The sequence below is a fragment of the Portunus trituberculatus genome, chromosome 23 (genome assembly GCF_017591435.1).
Source record: "Portunus trituberculatus isolate SZX2019 chromosome 23, ASM1759143v1, whole genome shotgun sequence".
Lineage (NCBI taxonomy): Eukaryota > Metazoa > Arthropoda > Malacostraca > Decapoda > Portunidae > Portunus > Portunus trituberculatus.
The window spans coordinates 603754-625000 of record NC_059277.1 but is presented as its reverse complement, the minus strand read 5'-3'; the positions used below and the strand labels follow the sequence as shown (position 1 = coordinate 625000).

General features: G+C 43.3%; 1 protein-coding gene across 2 annotated transcripts in view; it reads left to right on the top strand.

Annotated features, from left to right (window-relative positions):
• LOC123507872 overlaps window positions 1–21247 on the top strand; it is an 87061-nt gene extending 65814 nt beyond the window's left edge. Inside the window, exons 11-14 of one of the 2 annotated variants that reach the window (XM_045261136.1) lie at window positions 1791–1923; window positions 9728–9885; window positions 11373–15549; window positions 20925–21247. In XM_045261136.1, coding sequence (XP_045117071.1) covers window positions 1791–1923; window positions 9728–9885; window positions 11373–11687 — 606 coding nt within the window. In that variant the 3' untranslated portion in view covers window positions 11688–15549; window positions 20925–21247. Of the gene's footprint in view, window positions 1–1790; window positions 1924–3120; window positions 3976–9727; window positions 9886–11372; window positions 15550–20924 lie in introns of those variants that run through there. The other variant, XM_045261137.1, reaches the window with a different exon arrangement.

Here is a 21247-nt window from a genome sequence, read left to right as displayed (position 1 = left end):
CGTTCCTTCATTCTTTCATCCTGTACGTACTTGTTATTCTTCTTTCCTTGTCATTCCTTCATTCCTTCACTCTACACGCTTGTTATTCCTCCTTCCTTCTGCTTCCTTCATTCTTTTATCCCAGATGTAGTTGTTGCTCTTCATTTATTCTCCTTTTATTCTTTCATGCTGTCACTTTCTCCTTTCTTCCTTCTCCTTCCTTCATTTCTTCGTCCTTCACACACTTGTTGCTCTTCCGTCATTCTCCTTCTTTCATTCCTTCATCTTTTCATTTCCTCCTTCGTAATTTTTTTTCTTGTTCTTATTTATGCAATGTCTTCTTGTTTCCTTTTCATTTTTTTTATTTTTCCTGTTCTTTTTTTGTATTTTCTTTTCTTTTTTTTCCTTCTCTGTTACTCCTTCATCCTTTACTGTCTTTCATTCCTTCATTCTACTGTCACTCCTTCCTCTGCATTTCATTCCTTCTCTTCTTGTTTTTCTTTTCTGTTTTCATATTTTTGTCTGTTTGTTTCCTCTTCTTCTATTTCTCTTTGTATTGTGTTTGTCTTTTTTTTTTCGTTCATGTCTCTTCCTCCTTTTCTATTTTTTTTTTTTTTTTTTTTTTTATCACTATTTTTGTCTTTGTGGATTTGTTTCCTTACATTTTTCCTCCCATCCTTGGCTATTTCCTTCCTTCGGACCTTTATTCCTTCCTTCCTTCCTTCCTTCCTTCCTTCCTTTTTTATTTTTCTAATTTTCGTGTTTTTTGTTTTGTTTTGTTCAGTAAGACAGGTAGATCGTCCAGATAAGGATCCAATTCTCTCTCTCTCTCTCTCTCTCTCTCTCTCTCTCTCTCTCTCTCTCTCTCTCTCTCTCTCTCTCTCTCTCTCTCTCTCTCTCTCTCTCTCTCTCTCTCGTCTTGTTATCCATGAAGTGAACGGAAAGAATTTACTTCAAGATTCAGTTGTCTTCTTGTGTTCTTTCATCGTGGCATGCAAAGAATGATTAACTTTCCTTTAGACATTTGTTGAGTCAGTGACACAAGTTCTGTAGTCTTCCGCTTTCATTTTTATTGAATTTTGACATTTGTTCGTCATTTTTCATTCTTTGGTTACTCTTTAGGGACTGTCACCTTCAGTGTCTCTTTTCCAGATTTTCTTTATTGTCTCAGTTCAGGAATGTCAACATTTCTGATAGTTAACACTTGTACACGCATTTAGGGTCCACCAGGTCAGGTTGGGTCAGGATTGTAGTTAGTGTTGGAGCCAGAGATAGGGAACAGGGAGCCTTTGCGCTGGAGATTGTCAGAAAGAATCAAAAGATTGCATCCTAACGTGCGCCAATGCGACGGCTGCTCATGTGTGTTTTATGGCTTTTCTCTGCGAAATCCTTTGTCTGGCACCTCAGCAAACCATCTTTGCTTCCTGAGTATTGTGTGCTGTTCGTATTCTTGTAGTGCTTTACTTTCTACTTGCCTTAGATGGAGGCAAAGATCAATCTAAAGGTTTATTTTACACCAGGAAGCATCACTTGAAAACGCAGTTTCCAAACTGTTTCGAAACTTTGGAAACTGTTTCCTACGTGTTAATACTGTTTGCAAACTCTTTACAAACTGTAATCAAACAATGCTTATTGGTGTTGACAATCTCTCCGCTATCTCTTCCACAGCCATCATTTCCTCTGCTTTCCCTCCCTCTTGTTTTTTAATCTCCCAAACCGTCCCATCCTTCCATGACCATCCTTCTCTCTTCCTGCCCCCCACCCATCCCTCTCTCCTCTCACTCCGCCTCTCACCGCTGCTTTCCTCGCAGGGCTCCCACAACTTCAGGACCATCTCTCTCAACCCGCGGCGCGGCGAGCGAGGCATGGTCATCAAGACTCACGAGGGGGACTGGGCGCTGGTCACGGCGGAGTGGGCGGGGCTCTGCAACGGGGTACCCTCAGGTATGCCACCCGCCTCCCCTTACCTGTGTTCACCTCCACTAGTCCTCCTGCTCCTCCTCCTCCTCCTCCTCATCTCTGTCTCTCTCACTTGCACTCTCCACTTCCCCTTAAGCTTTAGATAAGTGTGTTTGTTTCTTATTATTTTTGGATCACTACTTCTCTCTGTTCAATGATGGTCTTATAGTGAAGGATTTCAAGTGTTCCGGGCTGCCACATAATGTCCGTGTGTGTTTATAGTTCACGTTGCAGTCTGTGATCTTAAGAGTCAGGGAATGTTGTGTTTTGATTCACTGGGTCACTGTAAGGAAGGCAGAGAGAGGGGCCCCGTGTAGCATACTAACCCATAGTAGTTTCTGTAGCTTAAAGTACTGTATTAGTCTGCTGTATCTTGTTATTACTACATTGGCTTTTATCTGTAGCCCAGTAGGTTGGTAGTGCCTCAGTTGTAAAGTGGTTATTGGTACCGCTGGACCATGTGTCACCACTACTACCAGCACCACTCCTGCCGTGCTTACACCACTCTCACCACCACCACCACCACCACCACTTCTCCTATCACTACTACTACTACTACTACTACTACTACTACTACTACTACTACTACTACTACAGACTGCCTACAGAGACACTCTTCACCTCCGTCACCCACAACCTCTGCCATCTCGCTAACATCTGTCTCCGCTGTCACTTCTGTCACACGTGACCACTGTCTTCTCTTTCACCACTGTCACTTGTCACTGTCACCACTGTTGTTACTGTTATCCCTGTCACCAGTACCAACTCTGTCACTTGTGTCACCACTATCACTTCTGTCTTCTATGTGACCACTTCCACACGTGTCACCTGTCACCGGTGTCACAAGTACACCTCTGTCACCACTGTGACCATCGTCACCTCTGTCACCCGCCGCCACCATCATCTTCCTTACTTCCATGACCACTGTCACCTCTGCCACACCGGACACCTGCGTCACCACTGACCACAGCTGCCTCACCATCTGTCTTCCTCCACCTATGACACAACTAACCACCCACGACCTTGTTACCACACCTCAGCTTCTTGTCCATCACCACCTCCACCACCACCACCACCACCACCACCACTACCACCACCATACGCCCTCCAACACCAGCGACACTACCTCTAACGCCACTAACGACCTCAGTAACTCCACTAACAGCCTCACTAACCCCCCAGTGACGTCGCCTGGCTCCAGGAACCAACAGAATGGCGAGTCTTCAGGCCTCAGCAGCAGTTCTTCATCAGGCAGGATCATGGCCGGTTCACGAGCTACACTAGTAACAACACCCCAGCTGGTGGAGGAGGAGGAGGAGGAGGGAGTCACTTTAAGAGGAGGAGGAGGAGGAGAAGAAGGAGGAGGAGGAGGAGGTGTAGGAGGGTGTTCTCTAAGCGATGATTTGTGTTCTTGTCTCCACACACATTCTTTACCTGGACTGTCGCTCCTCACTCAGGTGCGCCTCGCTTTGGTCTCTTAGCTGCGTCTTGCTGACTTGGCCGGGGACTTTCTGCCGCCCACGTGAACCTCAGCCCCTCGTGCCGCCCCTGGGTTTGGTTAGGGCAGGGCAGGTTAAGTTAGGTTAGACTAAAGCATTAAAATCTTACTTAGCTTAATCTTTTCTTGGGTTCAGTTGAGGTAGCTAAGGTTTGGATGAGTTAGTTATTAAATGTAATCTAACTTATCTTATCCCAGTTGTTCCCTAGGTGGCTTCTCTTAGGATAAGCTTAGTAAAGTTAGGTTAAGATAAGTTACTTTATCTAATCTAGCCTAACATTCTGACTCCCACCCTTGGATAGATTAGGTTGGGTCACTGAATATCCAATCTATCAAATCTTAACCTATCTTAACGCATCCCTTGAGGGTTTGGATGGGTTGGGTTCGATCGAAGTTAACTGACTAAATGTGATCTGGCCTGCCCAACCTAAAATCCTCAGAAATGAAGCCGCCGTGGTACAGTGGAACCATGCGTGCTTTGGGGTCCGAGAGGTCTCCAAGCGCACGGATTCTAATCCTGTCCACGGTCCGAGTGTAGGTTGGGTTTCCTCACTCGGGGCAACGGTTTCCTAACGGGTGGGCTTTGGGATAGGAGGTACCCCAAAAAGTACTTCCTTTAGCCCATAAATTCCCGTGAAAACCCCACATGGTATAAATAAAAAAAAAAATAAATAAAAATCCTTGAGGGTGGATTAAGTTAGATTAGAGCGTTTTCAGTGCAAGGGTCACATAAAAAATTGCAATATTACACTGCCGGATAGCTAGTATATAAATCCAAAATAATCAATATTTAAAACAGACAAAATTAAAGCTTTTTTAAGGATAAGGCTACTCTCCCACGCATTCGCACACCTGTGGGAAGAAAACAGAAAATGATCACAATATTATTTAGCAATGCTTGGTAACTTTCTCTTTTAATTTTACTAACATTGGAAGGCCGTATGAATTCCTTTGGCGGGCCATAGTTTGCTCACACTTGGATTAGAAGAACCCTAAATTGACCTACCCTTACCTAATGCAATCTAACCGCTCCTCTTGGGGTGAACTAGGAGAGGATAGAAGTTAACTCAGGTTGTCATATTGTTAACCTGATCTCTTCCTTCATGTGAGTTAATACTGACCAGGTTAAGTTGATGTGATCTAGGTTAATACAAGTGAACAGCCATTCGTGGTGTGAGTTACATGTTAGATCGAGTGAGGTTCTCAAAATTACTCTAATCGAACCTAATAACCGTTCTTGGTGTGAGTCAGGACGGGTTAGGTTAGGTTAGCATACCGTACCTAACCTAATCTAACTTAACTTGCCCTAACTCATCCCATTCGCAGCTGGGGTGACTGAGGTTCGCGTGGTATTCCTTCCTTCCCTCACACCCCTCCTCTATTTTCCTATTCCTCACCCCCCACCACCACCACCAACTCCCTCCCTCCTCTCCTCTCCTCTCCTCTCCCCTCACCTCCTCACACCTCCCACCTTCTCATTCACTCCCCCTCCCTCATTCATTCCCCAAAGACCAATATCCCATCTCCTCCCCACCCTCCCCAACTCTAACTCTGCATTATCTCTATATTCTCCCCTTCCACCTCTCTCTCTCTCTCTCTCTCTCTCTCTCTCTCTCTCTCTCTCTCTCTCTCTCTCTCTCTCTCTCTCTCCTCCTAAAATGAGAAAAGGGAAAAAATTATTAAGGTTATTCAAAAATTCGAAATGACATTGATATTTTTTTTTAGTTAATTGTCTTTCTCTTCTTCTTCTTCTTACCATAGACTTTTATTTTTCTCCCAAAGTCCCAAAACAGCAAACAACGAGATAAATAAGTATATATAAACAGTATTGGCCAATTTTCTGAAGAGTTTTACTGATTACTATCGCTTGTATTCATTGTCTATTTTTTGTCTCTTCGTCCCTTCAACTTTTTTTTTTCTACATTTCTAAAACAAAACAAAACGAAACGAGAGAGAAGAAAAATCATAAACATTATTAGCCAATTTTTCGTAGGGAGTAACTAGGTATATCAAAATTTTCTTCTTGTTTTAATTTTCTCTCTTCGACTCTCCTCAGCCTGCATTAACGCCTTCAGTACCATGACACGTTTTCATATTCATTCTGCTTACTACTTGGTGATTTATACAGCTTCAGAATCTTATGTGGGGATTAAACTGGTGAAGATTCTGACTATTAATCTTCTGAGCTCCATAAACCCTTCCTAATGTAAATAAAATCGTCAAATCATGCCTAAAACTCGTGGAAGAAATGCGTCCCAGTACTGAAGGGGTTAGCAGAAAACGGAAAGGTGCTTTGGCAGGGGAAACTACTCGAAAAGTGTCAGGATTCAGTCTTTTTTTTTTTTTTTATGAAGGGAAGAGAGCCAGCCAAGGGCAAAAAAAAAGAAAAGATTAAAAAAAAGGCCCACTTGAGTCTACCCTTAATTCACTATTTTGGACACCTATATTCACCCTCGACGTAACAGAGACAAGGACTGCTACTCATTGTCTAAACATCCCCTTGGCTGTAAGAATGTCATAGTTTCCCTCCCTCACTTTCTTTCCTCCCTTCCTTCCAAATGTGTTGTGTTCAAGTTGTTTGTTCCTGCCTTTAAATCATCTCCCTTTCTCTGCCTCTTAGGTATTTAAGGTTCTTCACTCCGAATTTTCGTTTTTTATACACTCTCTGTCTCTCTGTTTCTTTGTCTCTCTCTTTCGTTCACTTCTTTAATCCCTTCTTCATTTCTTTCCTCTCCTCTCTTTCCTCTTCTCCCTCTTGCTAACATCCTCTTATTTCTTTTCTCTTCTTCCTTCCTCTTTTTTTTCGTGTCTTACTGCAAATCTCTCTCTTCTTCCCTCCCCATCAAGTTAGCAAGTCCACTTAAAGTTTGCTCACTATAGGCTCTTTCAAATCCTCTCCTCACTCCTCCCCCCTATTTCTCTCCCCTCTCCCTTCCTCCTCCCTTCTCTCCCTCTCCCCCCTCCCACGTCTCTCCACTAAGTCCTTTCCTTATCCTTTCTCCTCATTTTTCCTTCGTCCTTGTTTATCTTTTTCTCTCTTCTTCTTAAAGACCTCTTCTGTTTCCTTCTTATCCCTCCTTCCCACATTTTTACTTCCTTCCATATTCCCTCACCATAAGTTTCTAGTTCCCTCCTTTCTTTCCATTCCTTCCTTCCTTCCTTCCTTCCTTCCTTCCTTCCTTCCTCCTTCCTTCCTTCATTTCCTCCCTCCCTTCCTCCCTCCCTCCCTCCCTCAAAAACCTTCATCTTATTAATAATTCGTTTTTATTTATTTTTTTATTCATCTGGGTTTTGCGTCCACACACACACACACACACACACACACACACACACACACACACACACACACACACACACACACACACACACATTTTTTTTTTTTTTTTTTTTTTTGGTCTCCCTTCACATCCCGTTTTTTGTTGCACTAAGGCGTCGTTTTCCCGTTTTCTCTCACTCACCTTCACACATTTTTTTTTTTTTTTTTTCCATTTTTTAGCTTGATTCTGAAGTTACCCCCTCCCTCCACATTGGTCCATTTTTTCTCCATAAGTCCTTTTTTTCAAACATTTATTTGTATATGTGTATTCACCATGAGTCTCTCCCATTTCCTCCCCAACAAAAGAAAGAAAGAAAGAAATTAAGAAAAAAATTGTCATAAGTTATAGGAAAAAAAAAGAGACGGAAAGTTTGTGATATTGTGTGAAGCTTTTCCCCTGTGTCATTTGCACACACACACACACACACACACACACACACACACACACACACACACACACACACACACACACACACACACACACACACACACACACACACACACACACACACACACACACACACACACACACACACACACACAAGTATGAAAACATATATCACAAGCAATGACACACACACACACACACACACACACACACACACACACACACACACACACACACACACACACACACACACACACACACACACACACATGAATGATACACACACACACACACACACACACACACACACACACACACACACACACACACACACACACAAAACGGCACCCTCCAGGCTCTCCCCTCTCCCTTCCCTGATAAATAAAAAAAAGAAAAGAATAGAAAAATACCCCCAAAACTCATCCCTTCATTCCCTCACAACCTCACAACCTCCAGCTCCTCCGTCCCAACCCTTACCCCTCACGATACTGGAGGGCTGCACGTCTGGGTTTGCTTCCCTCTCATCGCCCTCATTCACTCCCGCATGTGTGTTGAGTGTTGGCTGTGTGGGTAGAGTAGTGCTGGACGCCTGCCCTCACCTCGCCACTGACTCGCTTCTTGGGAGTCGTGAGGTGAGGTGTGTCGTGATGTCTCCTGTGTGAATAGCTGTGTGTGTGTGTGTGTGTGTGTGTGTGTGTGTGTGTGTGTGTGTGTTATGTCCTCAGGTGTCCACGCAGGTGTCCAGTGGCGATCTGAAGGTCACAGGTGTAATGAAGTGTCCTGGTGATAAAAGGGATTGTGATCGGAATGTAAAGAAATGTTTTGGATGTGGGAAACTTAGTGAAATGATGTTGTAATTGTTGTGAAGTTAGAGTATTTGCTTTTGCATGTCGAATGTTTAAAGGAAAATGTAAATGTTGAAAAAAATATATATAAATATCGAAGTTTTTCTTGAATGCTGAATATCAAAATTGTGTGAATGACATGTTAGATTTTATATTCATATTTACTTATAGAATTTTACAAAATGGGAAAAGAAATTTGGTATTGAATTTTCTAGCTAAACTTAATATATTAGATAAAATAAAACCGATACTGTAAAATAATCATGAACTTCAAAAAATCATAAAAAAAGTCACATCAAAGAAATAATATTAAAGAAATGTATTGAAATTCTCCCATTAAATCCTAATATATCTGAAAACAAATAATGTCAAGAAAATAAACTTCCAAAAACCACAAAAAGTCACATCAAGGAAATAACTGAGGCAACACACACCAAGTAATCACATTCATACCTCAGATGTTCTCAGTGCCGCTCAGTTACCTCTCCCTCTCACCTGTTACCTCACACCTGTTGACTGAGGATCGTGACGCACCTGCCGCTCCTTTAATTAGTCGCTTGGCTTCTGACTGACTTGTGGCTGTCTGTGTACCGTGAACCGTGGCCAGGCGACCCCACACCCGCCCAAGAACCCAAGTGAACCGTGAACCGTGAATGTGTTGTGGTGCTGTGCCGTGATGGTTGTGTTTCTTGGTTATCTCTCTCCGTCTGTCTGTCTGTCTGTCTGTCTGTTTCTGTCTCTCTCTATAATTTTCGTTTTCTGTTCTTATCTCCTCTTTCCATTTCCGTCTTTCTCTGTTTCTCAGTTTCTCCTCTTTTTTTTTCTCTTTTTTTCTTTTGGTTTCTGTGTGTATATATTCCTGTCTTTGTCTGTCTGTCTGTCTGTCTGTCTGTTTCTCTTTGTCTCTGATACTGTCTTTTTTTTTGTCTGTATGTATCTGTCTGTCTGTCTGTCTGTCTGTTCTTTTATGTTTTTTGTTTGCTCTCTCTCTCTCTCTCTCTCTCTCTCTCTCTCTCTCTCTCTCTCTCTCTCTCTCTCTCTCTCTCTCTCTCTCTCTCTCTCTCTCTCAGTTGGCTACCACTAGAAATATCATTCATTAGATCAGTAACAATCGTCTTAATCTATTTGTTTCTTCCAGAACTTTAGACAAAAATAAAGAAAAAAAATATACAGATAATCATGCAAAGTTGGCGAAATTGTTGTAAAAATAGAAAAAAACTTAAATTTTTCCCAAACATTTCTTTCCTCTCGCTGTTACTCTCTATTTTATTCTGTTAATTTTATTTATTTTTTTTTTCTGATGAGGTAAAAATTTCTGTGCTTCTTTGCCTCAGCTTACTTCTCTCCCTCGCAACAATAACAAACAACAGTAACAACAACAACAACAACAACAACAGCAACAACCACTACCATTACTATCCAATCACAGCTCAGCCTGCAGCCCAGTCACCAATCAGAATCGCAGAATTTTTCAACTACTTGTATGAAACGAAACGAAAACAAAAAAATCCCTTAAAAAAAAATACCTGAAAATTTACCCTAAAAAGAACAAAATAGTGATGAAAATAATTGAAAAAAAAAAAAGGATAAGAGTGGCGCCTGACACGACCAAACCACACACCACACCACCGCATTCTTGTAGTGTTCAATGGAATGTTTACTTCTTTTAAAACCTTCACTAGTCTTACGCTTCCTTTTTCAATTACTGGGAACGTGATTAAGATAGGCGGTGTCCCCTTCAGACGGGCGTGGAAGGCCAGGCTCCCCCGGCCACCTGGCGCTACACATCCACATGCTGCGCCAGTTCCAGCACCGCTCCGTCATTCTGCCGTACGAGAGGCGAGAGTACACCTTCTGTCTCGGCGGCGTCACCATCGACATGGAGAGAGGCGTGTTGGAGGTAAGGACCGGATGGAAGGTAGGGAGAGAGGTATTGGAACGGGGAGGAGGTAAAGAGGGGAAGGGTGTTGGAGGTAAAGAATAGAGATAATGAGGTACTGTAGATGCAAGTGAGGAGGGAAGATGCTTGAAATAAGGGGAAGAAGGAGTTAGAGATGACGGGTGTGGAGGTATTGGAGGTAAGGAGGAGGAGGAAGTGTTGGAGGTAAGGAATGGAGAGAGATAATGAGGTAGGTGGCCGGGAGGTACTGGAGGTAAGGAGGAGGAAATATTAAGTGTTGTAAAGGTATGGAGGGAAGCGCAAGGGAGGTATTGGTGTGTTTGTACTGAAGGAAAGGAGAGTGAAGGTATAAAGGTGTCACAAGTAAGGTAAGGAGGAGGGAAGATGAGTTTTGGAGGTAAGGAGGAGGGAAGATGAGTTTGGAGGTAAGGAGGAGGGAAGATGAGGAGTTTGGAGGTAAGGATGAGGGAAAATGAGGGTTTTGGGGGTAAGGAGGAAGGAAGATGAGGGTTTTGAAGGTAAGGATGAGGGAAAATGAGGGTTTTGGGGTAAGGAGGAAGGAAGATGAGGGTTTTGTGGGTAAGGAGGAGGGAAGATGAGGGTTTTTGGAGGTAGATAGGCCAGTATTAAAGAAGATAAGGTCGCTTAATCAGTCATGTTCTTTAAAAACTTCAGAAATGCAACAACTTTTAGACACAAAAGATGACGTATTATTCTTATATATTTTTCAATTTACACGGACAGAATATTTTGTTAAGCTACCATTTGAATTATGATTATTGAGAACTATTGCAACCCTTTCTAAATATTTTCAAAGACGCTGGAGATAATGAGTTTTTGTTTTGTTTTTGTTTTTCCATTTACATGTGTACCATGCTGATTAAACTAGGATTTGAATTGTGAAGACGCCCTTGAAAACCCTTAAGGTCTTTCTAACTGCTTAAAGTATCCCTGGTGAAAGACAAAGCTCTCCAGAATACAGCCTTGAATATCTGTGTTCCGTGTTTCCCGTAGTCTTGAGTTCAGTGGCTTTTGTAAGACAGATTGGAGGACTCGGCAATGCGACACACACAAAGGACACAGGTCGATTAGTCTTTGTGCTTTGTGCGTTCCGTGTCTCACATAATCTGATCCGGCGACAGTCTTATAAAATCCGAGGACTGACAGACGCCTTTGACGACTAGATGAAAGCGAGACTCAGCACAGTGAGTCTATGGACCACATCCTGCAACACTTCTGTGCCGCACTCTCAAAAGCCTTTCGGTGTATTTTAGAATGGACGCGGACTTTTGATAATGTTTTCAAATTTTTTATTAACAGACTAATAAAATTTTTACATCCCTCACAGGAAAAAACGCTCATGAAAAATCACTTGAAAATCTCAGAATACCAGTATTGGTGAGAATGTGGTGAATTACTCGCGGCTCGATACTTGTCGCTAAACACAAGTGGCTGCCCGCCTTGCTATACTCCCCGTGTGTCCACAGGTCGGAGTTGGCAACCCGTGCCTGGTGGAGAACGTCTCGCTGGCCCTGAGTGCTGCAGTGCTCCACGTGCTGTGCCAGCCTCGCCCAGACCGCCCTGTGGTGGGCCAGACCAACCGCATTCCTGTGGAGAAGCTGAGCTTGCTGCACGCTCTCGGCTACTACGCAGACTCCACGCCTCACAACTCCTTCCTCAGGTCCTGCATCGGCGACGGCTGCGGCGGCTGCGGCTCGTGCGGGGGCTGCGGCGGCTGTGGCGGCTGCGGTGGGTGTGGGGGGTGTGGCGGCTGCGGTGGCTGCGGTGGCTGTGGCGGTTAAGGCTTCCTGAACTTAGGCATTCATGTTGGTCTGTTTCCTTTCGTCTGGCCTGAGCATTTCTTCCCCGTTTTCTGTTCCCCACATGAGGAATTGAGGGGAAACCCTAGCGTTCAGGGCTGGACCTGTTAACGGGGACTTGGTGGTGGCTGTGGTGATGCTGGCTCTTCCACCCTCCCTTCCTCAACCACACCATACCTCCACCCTTCCCTCCACACCCGAACTTTCGTCAGCAGGGCAGGAGCAGACGCCCAGGCCACAGCATCACCACGGCCGAGGTTGAGTCAGTCTGCTCACGAGTTCTGCCCGGCGCGGCAACTTTTCCTGTCCACACACAAATGAATTCAAAAGATACACCATAGAACTATTTTGCAGGCGAGGCAGTTTGTACGAACACCCACCACTATAGAGTTGCTCATGATACGTACCACAGTAGGAGATTCCCGTGTAGGTCAGTCAGTAACTTCTCCAATAGTCTGATGGTAGCCTGTTTTGTAGTGTCATACCGACTAGCAGTTTGTACCAGACGTAAGACAAAGGCGCTATCCAAGTATCTGATTACTACAGAAAACTCACCTACTCTTCGTTTTCTATCCCCGGTTTTCTTTGTATTTATGATTCTTTTCTATTGGTTTTGTATCCCTTCTCTTTCCTCTCTCCTCCCCATCCATCCATCCATTCATCCATCCATCCCAACCTCCACTCAAGCGAATTTTAACACTTCCTCACTATACTGGACTCCACTACCTCCACCTCCGCTACCTCCCCGACCGCCTACCTCCTCTCCCACTCCGCCCCTCCACCTTCCCCTCCTCTTCTTGCTTACACGACTCCTCGCTGTTAGTCATTCTTAGTATTTGTTTGTTTCTGTTTCTTTCTGATAAATTTTCAATCAGTTCTTTATATTTTTTTTACTCTTTTTTATTGGTTTATTTGATTTCATACAAACCTCTCTCTCTCTCTCTCTCTCTCTCTCTCTCTCTCTCTCTCTCTCTCTCTCTCTCTCTCTCTCTCTCTCTCTCTCTCTCTCTCTCTCTCTCTCTCTCTCTCTCTCTCTCTCTCTCTTTTTTAAATGTTATCAGCCACTTAAGGTCATGATTTCCAATGGTGAATTTTTATTGTGTACTTACTGAAGTATTTATTTATTTAGTCATGAATGTGTATGTACCTGCACCATAATTATAGTGTATATTTAGTGTTATTTTCGCAGTATTTTGTGTATTTCATTTTTATCAAGCATTTCTGAAACGACCTGAAATCTTCAACATTTCCTACTTTACATTAACTTATACCTACTTTTCTCTCTTTCCTCGTCTGTGTTTTTACTTCCTCTTGTTATATTATTTAATATCATTTTCCTTTCTTTTTTTTTTCCTATGTCTTGTATTACAACAACAAAAAATCACCTTGTATGTCACGAAGTACTCAAATTATTCGCTGGTTTCCTCTTTTCATTCCCATTTCCTTCATTTCCTTCATTGCATTCACTCACTCATTCCCCGGTATCAACAAAGCGAGAGTTGACATTGGACCAATACATTATATTTTTGACAAAGCGTCTTAATTGTTGTGTCTAATCCACCATCCCTTCACCTTTGCAAATCCCACACACACCTAGCCCATCTCCCCTTCCCTGACTACCCCTAACCCAGCACAACTTTCCTTTGCCCCTCCCTACACGCCTCCAGATGATGCTAGCATGCTTATGTAAAAGCTACGAAACACACTAGTCATTTATATAAAGTACGTCTAGTGAAGAATGTAAAAAGTAGACTCCTCCACATCCCCTATTTTCTAGCGAGAGTACCTGGGTGTAGCACCGCTTTCGTTGTGCTGTTCAGAAGGTGTAGAGATGTAGGGTAGTGTGTGTGTGTGTGTGTGTGTGTGTGTGTGTGTGTGTGTGTGTGTGTGTGTGTGTGCGCGCGCGTGTGATTCCGATTTCCATTCTAAACGTTTCAGCGTCTTCACTAATTGGCAGAGTTGGAAGTTGCTATAATCTTGCGAAGCGTTAGTGTGGCTCTGGTGATACAGTGATTAAGACAAGGGTTATGTGTCACTAGCCATAAACAATAGGCGTGGCAATTACTAGAGCACAGGAGTGTTACCGTGGCTCCAGTATTTGTTAACCAAGGACACTGCATTACCAGTAACAACAGACTAGAGTGGAAATTACTAGTGATATCCTGAGTATTAAGAACTTTGCCACAGTGTTAGTAGCGTAACGCAGAGGACTGGAGTGGGTTTTCATCGTGTTATCGTGGCTCCAGTGATACAGTTCAGTAGATTGTGCTTTATCAGCTGCTACAAACACGCGAGTGGAAGTTATTTGGGTTTTCAGGGTTGGTGATGGGGCTGCAGTGATTATTTTTTAAGGACCTAGCGTCGGCAGTGGCAGTGGCCTTTCATAATACTACTAATGAGCAAAGTGGTTTAAAATCTACGCTTTTGGCAGGCTCGATGAGTTTGTATAGAAAGGCTGCATTTGATTCACTTTAATACCATCACTTGGGGAAAAATTCGCTTTGAGATCATGAATGATACTTGTGTTTTCATGATTCAGTAGTTTGACCATTGGAGAGAAGAAAAATATGAACTCGAATGATATCTACAACCAGTGTTTTGATGCTTCAATAGCTGTAACCATCAAGCAAACATTAGTGAGAATCCGGATTTGTAGACTAATTTCATGCTTCACTTGCTAAACACTTAGAAAAAAAAGCACAACCAGAAAAGTAATCAGTGAGGTATACTGTATATAGTTTCACGATCAAATACTTCACACACACACACACACACACACACACACACACACACACACACACACACACACACACACACACACGAACCTAAAATGATAAATAAAAACTAATACGCTCTAGAAAAACACTAAGATTCTGATATGCTCAAACAGTACGAGATTGTCCACGATAGCCTGTGAGTGAAACCAGAGCCAGACGGTTGAAAAGAAAGTAGGCTCATGCTGGAACATCACCCTTATGAGCGTAACATCATCGGCATTCATGGGATCACTGCCATAGACGTACATCAAAGGTCACAAGTGAAGAGAGAAGTGTGGGGCGTGGTGTGTTTGGCGCGCAGAGAGAGAGAGAGAGAGAGAGGAAAAGTTAGCGTGATAATAGCATTACTGGCACTCTTTACACGCTTCCTCTCACTCTGATGCCAGTGAGTGAGCAACAAGTCTACCCTCAGCTGTGTAGCTTCCAATCATCTGCGAGACTCGTAATGGGACGGCTGAAGCACGTTACTGTGTGTGTGTGTGTGTGTGTGTGTGTGTGTGTGTAATCCCATAAGTGGTGATAATAGTTAAGCATGACCCTGAGGGGTGAGCGAAGCACTTGAGTCAGTGCTGAAGGACGCAGCCAAGCAAGGAATGCTACATGTTAACGGCTGCTGGTATGTTTGTTTCGCCTTCCCTTAATACTCGCGCACTCCACTCCACATTCACCGTCTCGCCATTATCGACTGCTCACATCACCGCCACCCACCTAGGCAGTGTGCTAAGAGTATCACGGTATATGAAATGACACGAGCATCATTCTTATAGACAACAAACCCAAATGCAGTGTCTGTACGATGTGTTTTCCTGACACTGAAGGCTTTTCTTTTTTTTCTTTTATCTTTTTTTTCGCGGGATTTGAAGCGTGTGTCTTGTGTCTGTGTGTTTGTGTGTGTGTGGGTTGGATGTGTGAGATGGTGAGCCGAACATCCGTGTTGGTGTGAAGGTTAGCAGTGAGAGAGTCTCTTCATAGAGACTCCTTGTGTGTCCCTCTGTGCGTGGAGGTGGAAGAGAAGGCTTCTTAAAAGGAGCAGCATTGGTCTACCTACCCCCTGCGCCCCTAACAAGGTGACTAGGCGCCTTGTCACTCTAGATACCTGTCTGTTTACCTGTATGTACGTATGTGTTGTTAGAACGCCTTCCAGTTCTTTATGTGAGAGAGAACAGAGTCATCTCATCTGCCTCCACTTTCCTCCTCTTCTCCCTCTCCCTCGTCGTCATGTTACCGCCACCATTGTGTTCACTCCCTCTTTCACCCTTGCAGTAACTCCTCCTTTCTCTCCCCACCCCTCTCCCCGCCAGTCCTCGTCCTCCCCTCGCAGGTTCGTGTTCCTGTTTCTATTTCCTCCTTTTCAAAATTGAATATCCTGTCAGGCCGCTGCGTCCGCCTATCCTTGTTAAGTCCTTCCTACCCACGTGAGACTCCCACGCCTTCCTGCCTCCTCTGTCATTATCTTGTTGTATTGGTCAGTTCTCGCTTATCTTTTGTCTCTTTTCTTCTTCCTTGTCTTTTTTTTTTTTTTTTTTTTTTTTTCACTCTCTTTCCGGTAGTATCAAGTTAAGTTCATTTTTTTTCCTTCAGTGTTTATAGCTTCATTCCTCATCTGGTTTTGTTTCTTCTTCTTCTTCTTCTTCTTCTTCTTCTACCTCCTCCTCCTCCTCCTCCTCCTCCTCCTCCTCCTCCTCCTCCTCCTCCTCCTCCTCCTCCTCCTCCTCCTGATCCCCTATTCTGAGTTTCGCCTCCGTGTCAGTAGTCGAGGCCCACTGGTCGGGCATTGCAGATTTGTGCGTACCTTGCTAAGCAGAATCACATTTTCCCCAAACCCTTGCTTTCCTTTTAGACACTAGAGCACCCACGCCATTCATTGCCATCTGAGTTTACGCAAGTCTTTTCCCCTTCCTCTCCTTCGTCCCTCTCTCTCTCTCTCTCTCTCTCTCTCTCTCTCTCTCTCTCTCTCTCTCTCTCTCTCTCTCTCTCTCTCTCTCCACCCTTGTTTGTGTAGTGAAATAGTGTGGTGGAGATAGTGCGTGCTGTGTTCTCTCCCTGCTCCACCTTCGCACCATTCCTTCTTCCTTGGTACCCATTTCGTGAAGGTTCATTTTTCTGAAACTTCGAAACCCACAAGCAAGCGAGAGATTCGTTTCGTTAGCTTATAAACACGGACTTATTAACTCAGTACTGTAAGTTTCAGATTCTTTTTTTTTTTTTTTTTTTTTTTTTTTTTTTCTGTTTATTTACCTTATGTTCAATTTTCCGTCAAGGGACCCGTTATTTAACCAAAAAATGCATAATAAGGGCTAGTTTCCGTTTCCTTGACGCTCAGAAACACAACCTACACGACCAGGGCACTTAGCATTGTCTTCATGCCATGCCCGCGTTCGACTCCAGCTAAGGAAAAGCCTGCGAGGGGCGTCACATTGAGGATTTTAGTCTTCTGAGGCGCCTCGCAAGGTCCTGTGGCTGGCAGGGGACGGGGGAAGGTCCGTAGTCTTACCCACAATTCACTGGTTCCCGAGGCTGTGGTCACCAGCATAGTGATATAGTCGTAGCCTTCCCATAGCTGCCGTAACAGTCTAAACCTTTACGGTGGGTGTAAGTCTTCTGTTATTCTGGTAGACGCGGAGATGCTTTAGTCAAGGCGTGTATTTTCAAATGTTTCGGATCCTCGTCTCGATTCTTCTCCACTGATGTTGTCTGTTTGCTGGTTTTCAGGTGTGCCTTTCCAATTTGCTGGTGGTGTATTATGGATTCAGAGCTGTTCATGTGGAGAGACACCCTTGGGAATCCGACAGAGAACCCCGTGATCTTTGGAAATCGTTGTAGCGAGAGTCCGAAGCGTTTCAAAATATAGGCTTGAGAACTCCGACTGTTTTACGAAGGTGGGGTCACGCGTAGGCATCCATTACTTAGTGTTAATTAGATATGTGTTAGTTTCTGTCTTATAGGGTGCTTCCGAGACCGTGATGTCAGTGTTGGAGGACAGGTCGGCATGTCGGGCGGGGTGAGTCGAGTAGCGGGAGAGCAGGCAGGAGGGTTAGCCGTGTAGCGCATCCCAAGACCAAACTCTCCTCAGGTACGGTCGCGCTCAACACTTCTTTACCGAATCGCTCAAGTTTGGCACCAGTGTTGTGTATCTCATGCCATGTGTGAAATAGTTTGGATCACATGAACATCAGCCACGTTAAGCTTAATTATAAAAAAAAAAATTGTGTCGGGGTTTGCTAGATTAAGTTAGATTAGTGCAGGATATTATTTGTGGCTATCTCAACTAACCTCTTGTAATCTAACTCAATCTATTCATCCAAATAAAAAGAAATATTAGTTATATGAAGATCACCCATTATGATGAGGTTAATTAGGTTAAATTAGGTTAGGGTAGGATAACTTCGGCTGCCTAGAAACTAACCTGTTCTAATCTAACGTAATCTTGAGTCACGTGAAGACTAGCTAGGTTGCGTTAGATTATGGTTAAGGTAACGCTGGATACGTAAACGAGCCTACTTTAACACAACGTAACCTAGCACATGCATAATATCAACTTGAGCGGTAGGATTTCATGTGACTCACTGAGTATATATAAATGATGTACACTATCGATCATAATTTTTTTTTCTCACGAGTATGAGTCACTTCCGTTAATGAGACCGTAAGAACATAATGTTTTGAGACTTGTCGCAAATCTTGCCGCCCGTGACTGTGTAGGTACTCTTGACACAGTCCTGCACTGGGAATGAGAGTATTTTGTCTACAACATTCCATGAAACGCACGCTATAGATAGTGTGCGCTGGGAACATTATTACTAGACACCTGTGCATTGTGAGTGTATCTATTACATGTATTTCAAGTCCATCTAGCGACTTACACTCGAACTGAGAGAGAGAGAGAGAGAGAGAGAGAGCGAGCAAGGAAGGTTTAGTGAACGTGTGTGCCAAATTCATACAAATACTTAAACACACTTTTGTACTTTTTCTTGGGCATGTTTCAGCTGTCCAGACTTTATGAAATGTTTATATTCATTATTTTGTTGTGAAGCTGTTTATCGGCAGGATACGTGTGTGGCGTTTATAAAGGAGTTATTAAATGTGTAACTGTCAGGATGTCCGTTGTTAATATGGAGTCGAAACACACACACACACACACACACACACACACACACACACACACACACACACACACACACACACACACACACACACTAGTGAATCATTAAACAAATTCCACACGCAACTATTAATTTTCTAAGGAACTAGAAAACACAAACTGCCATATGGAAAAAAGAAAAGACAACCCTTCTAAATAAGTAAATAAACTGACTTACGTGTGACAGACCCCATGTATATTATATATTTACACATAGAGCTCTAAGAGAAGTGTACATGAATGAAGAGATGAGTGTGCGAATGTTAAAGAGTGTGCGATCGTTTGTGAAGGCGATGAGAGAATGCGTAGTAAGAAAATAAAATAAAAATAAATAAATAAGAGTGTGGCATTAGTAGTACTGTAGTGAGAAACCTGTAATAACCTCCAGAATGTGTAAAGTACTCTTTCTAGGTGTGTCAGTGATGTAGGGATAACTGTACATGTGCAGTTATCATTAGACCATTATCTTAGGCTACGCATGTTGTAATATCCAGGTGTAAGAGTCAGGTGTGAGGTGAGAGCAGCGGAAGACAAGGACATGTGTCTTCGTAGAGGTGTGTCGGTAAGTTAGTATTCCTGGTTTAATCTTAAGACACGTTTTAGTGTTGGAATCGAGACAAAAGAGAAGAGGAATTGTACGTACGTGTTCTCGTTCCCAGGAAGCTGCAGGTGCGGGTTGCATGATGGGGAGTGAGGCTGTGTGGGTGTTTGCTTCTGTTCACACCTTTACTCTCCTTATTAGTGATGGTTGAATTATATAACTCGGCATTTTTTTTTTTTTTTTTTTTTTTTTTTTAATCAAAGACGAGCCACCTTAGGTATTTTACGAATCGGGTCTTAGATTGGATTGAAATGAATTAATCTAACCTAACCTAACCTATTGTAGCCCAGTTTTATCTTATTTTATCTTTGTTTTATCTTTCTTTACTTTACCTTACCTTGTCATACCATACCTTACCTTGCCTAACCTTACCTTACCTTACCTTATCATACCATCACCTTACCTAACCTAACTAAATCCAACCTTACCTGACATTCTAATCTAAGTCGCTCAAAAGTATCTAGGATGGCTGATTTTCATGTAAGGACACATTTAGTTAATCATCTCGCTACCTCTCTGTTTTCAGTTATTTAAATGTATCAATATTGTATCAAAGTTACGTGTCATTACTTTCTCCTCGCATCAACTTAGTTCCCTGCGAACTTCCTGGGGCGGGACTGAGGACCATATTTTGAAACACTTCTTCCCTGCATCCCATTACATTCGAAAGACTCCATGCAGCTGAAATTACCCGGGTTTTCAAGGGTGTTTATACGGTTCCGGTGACAGATTACAATATTTATACATTATTAACGGGAAAAAACACTCTTGGAAACCCGGCTAATCATCTCTGTGGTCTTTGAAAATTGCCGTGGTGAGAGAAGGAAGTGTTTCAGAATAAGGAAATCATGAGACGGGTCACCATCGCTCGTGGTGCATCATGTTCACTGTCAGAAGATGCTGGGAGAGCGTTCAGCATAAGTACACATGCTTCTGACGTATGCATGGGTGCAATGTGACTTTTTACTTCCGTACAGCGTTTCTCGCAACACAAACAGAGAAGCGTATGGCCATGTGTTACTACTAGTCTTCTGTGTTGGAGGAGGCGGCAGTCTGTGTGAAATAATATGTTGTGTTGTCATACTCGTGTGTCTTAATATCCTCTATCTGACATTTCTGACGCATAATGTCACTCTTCGTTCACGCTGCGACTCATCACTCTAGCCTACTTTCTCCCTCACATTGATCTTTTTAACTTCATTTTTGTCTTTAATTATTCTTCTCTCTTGCTTCTCTCTTGTTTTTTTCAGATGTGCCTTTTTTTTTTTTTTTTTTTCAAACTCATCTTCCTTGCCTTTCATGTTGGTTGTTTTTTTACGTTCTCTCTCTCTCTCTCTCTCTCTCTCTCTCTCTCTCTCTCTCTCTCTCTCTCTCTCTCTCTCTCTCTCTCTCTCTCTCTCTCTACATGCAGCCTACCTCATCTCCTTCATCTTCCACACACTGTCTTCTCTAACACTTCTTTCACACTCATTATGCCCCCATTGCATCCACATCACACACGCATCCTGTTACTCTCACCCTTCTTGCTGTACTTGTTTCCCCACTTTTTTCCTTGTTTCTACCCTCACTTTGTTTATTCCTAGACGAACATCCTGCCTTACTCCCGACTTCCCTTCACACGCCCACAATTAATCATCTCTCTCCTTACATTCACTGTTTTAACTACTTTCACACTGCATCACTCCGTTCTCGTCTCACAGTTACGCTACCACTGCACAACACACGCTACGGTCTACAGTACATCCCTCAATTCACACCATCTTCATGTATAACCCACTACGTAGAAGAGAGGAGGAGAGAAGGAACAAGAAACGAGATGACTAGCCTGAAACAGCGGAAGGATCTGTTTTTCCCCGTCTAGTAAGTGACCATAACTGCGAGGGAACGGGAAGGAACTGAGGGGGAAAAAAACAGCGAGGCGTGGTGACAGACGGAACGTGGGGAGAGAGAGAAGGGTGGGAAAGAGTAAAGAAAGAAGGAACGTGGCATCAGGGCGTGGTAGGCGGAGGGGAGCAGACGAGAC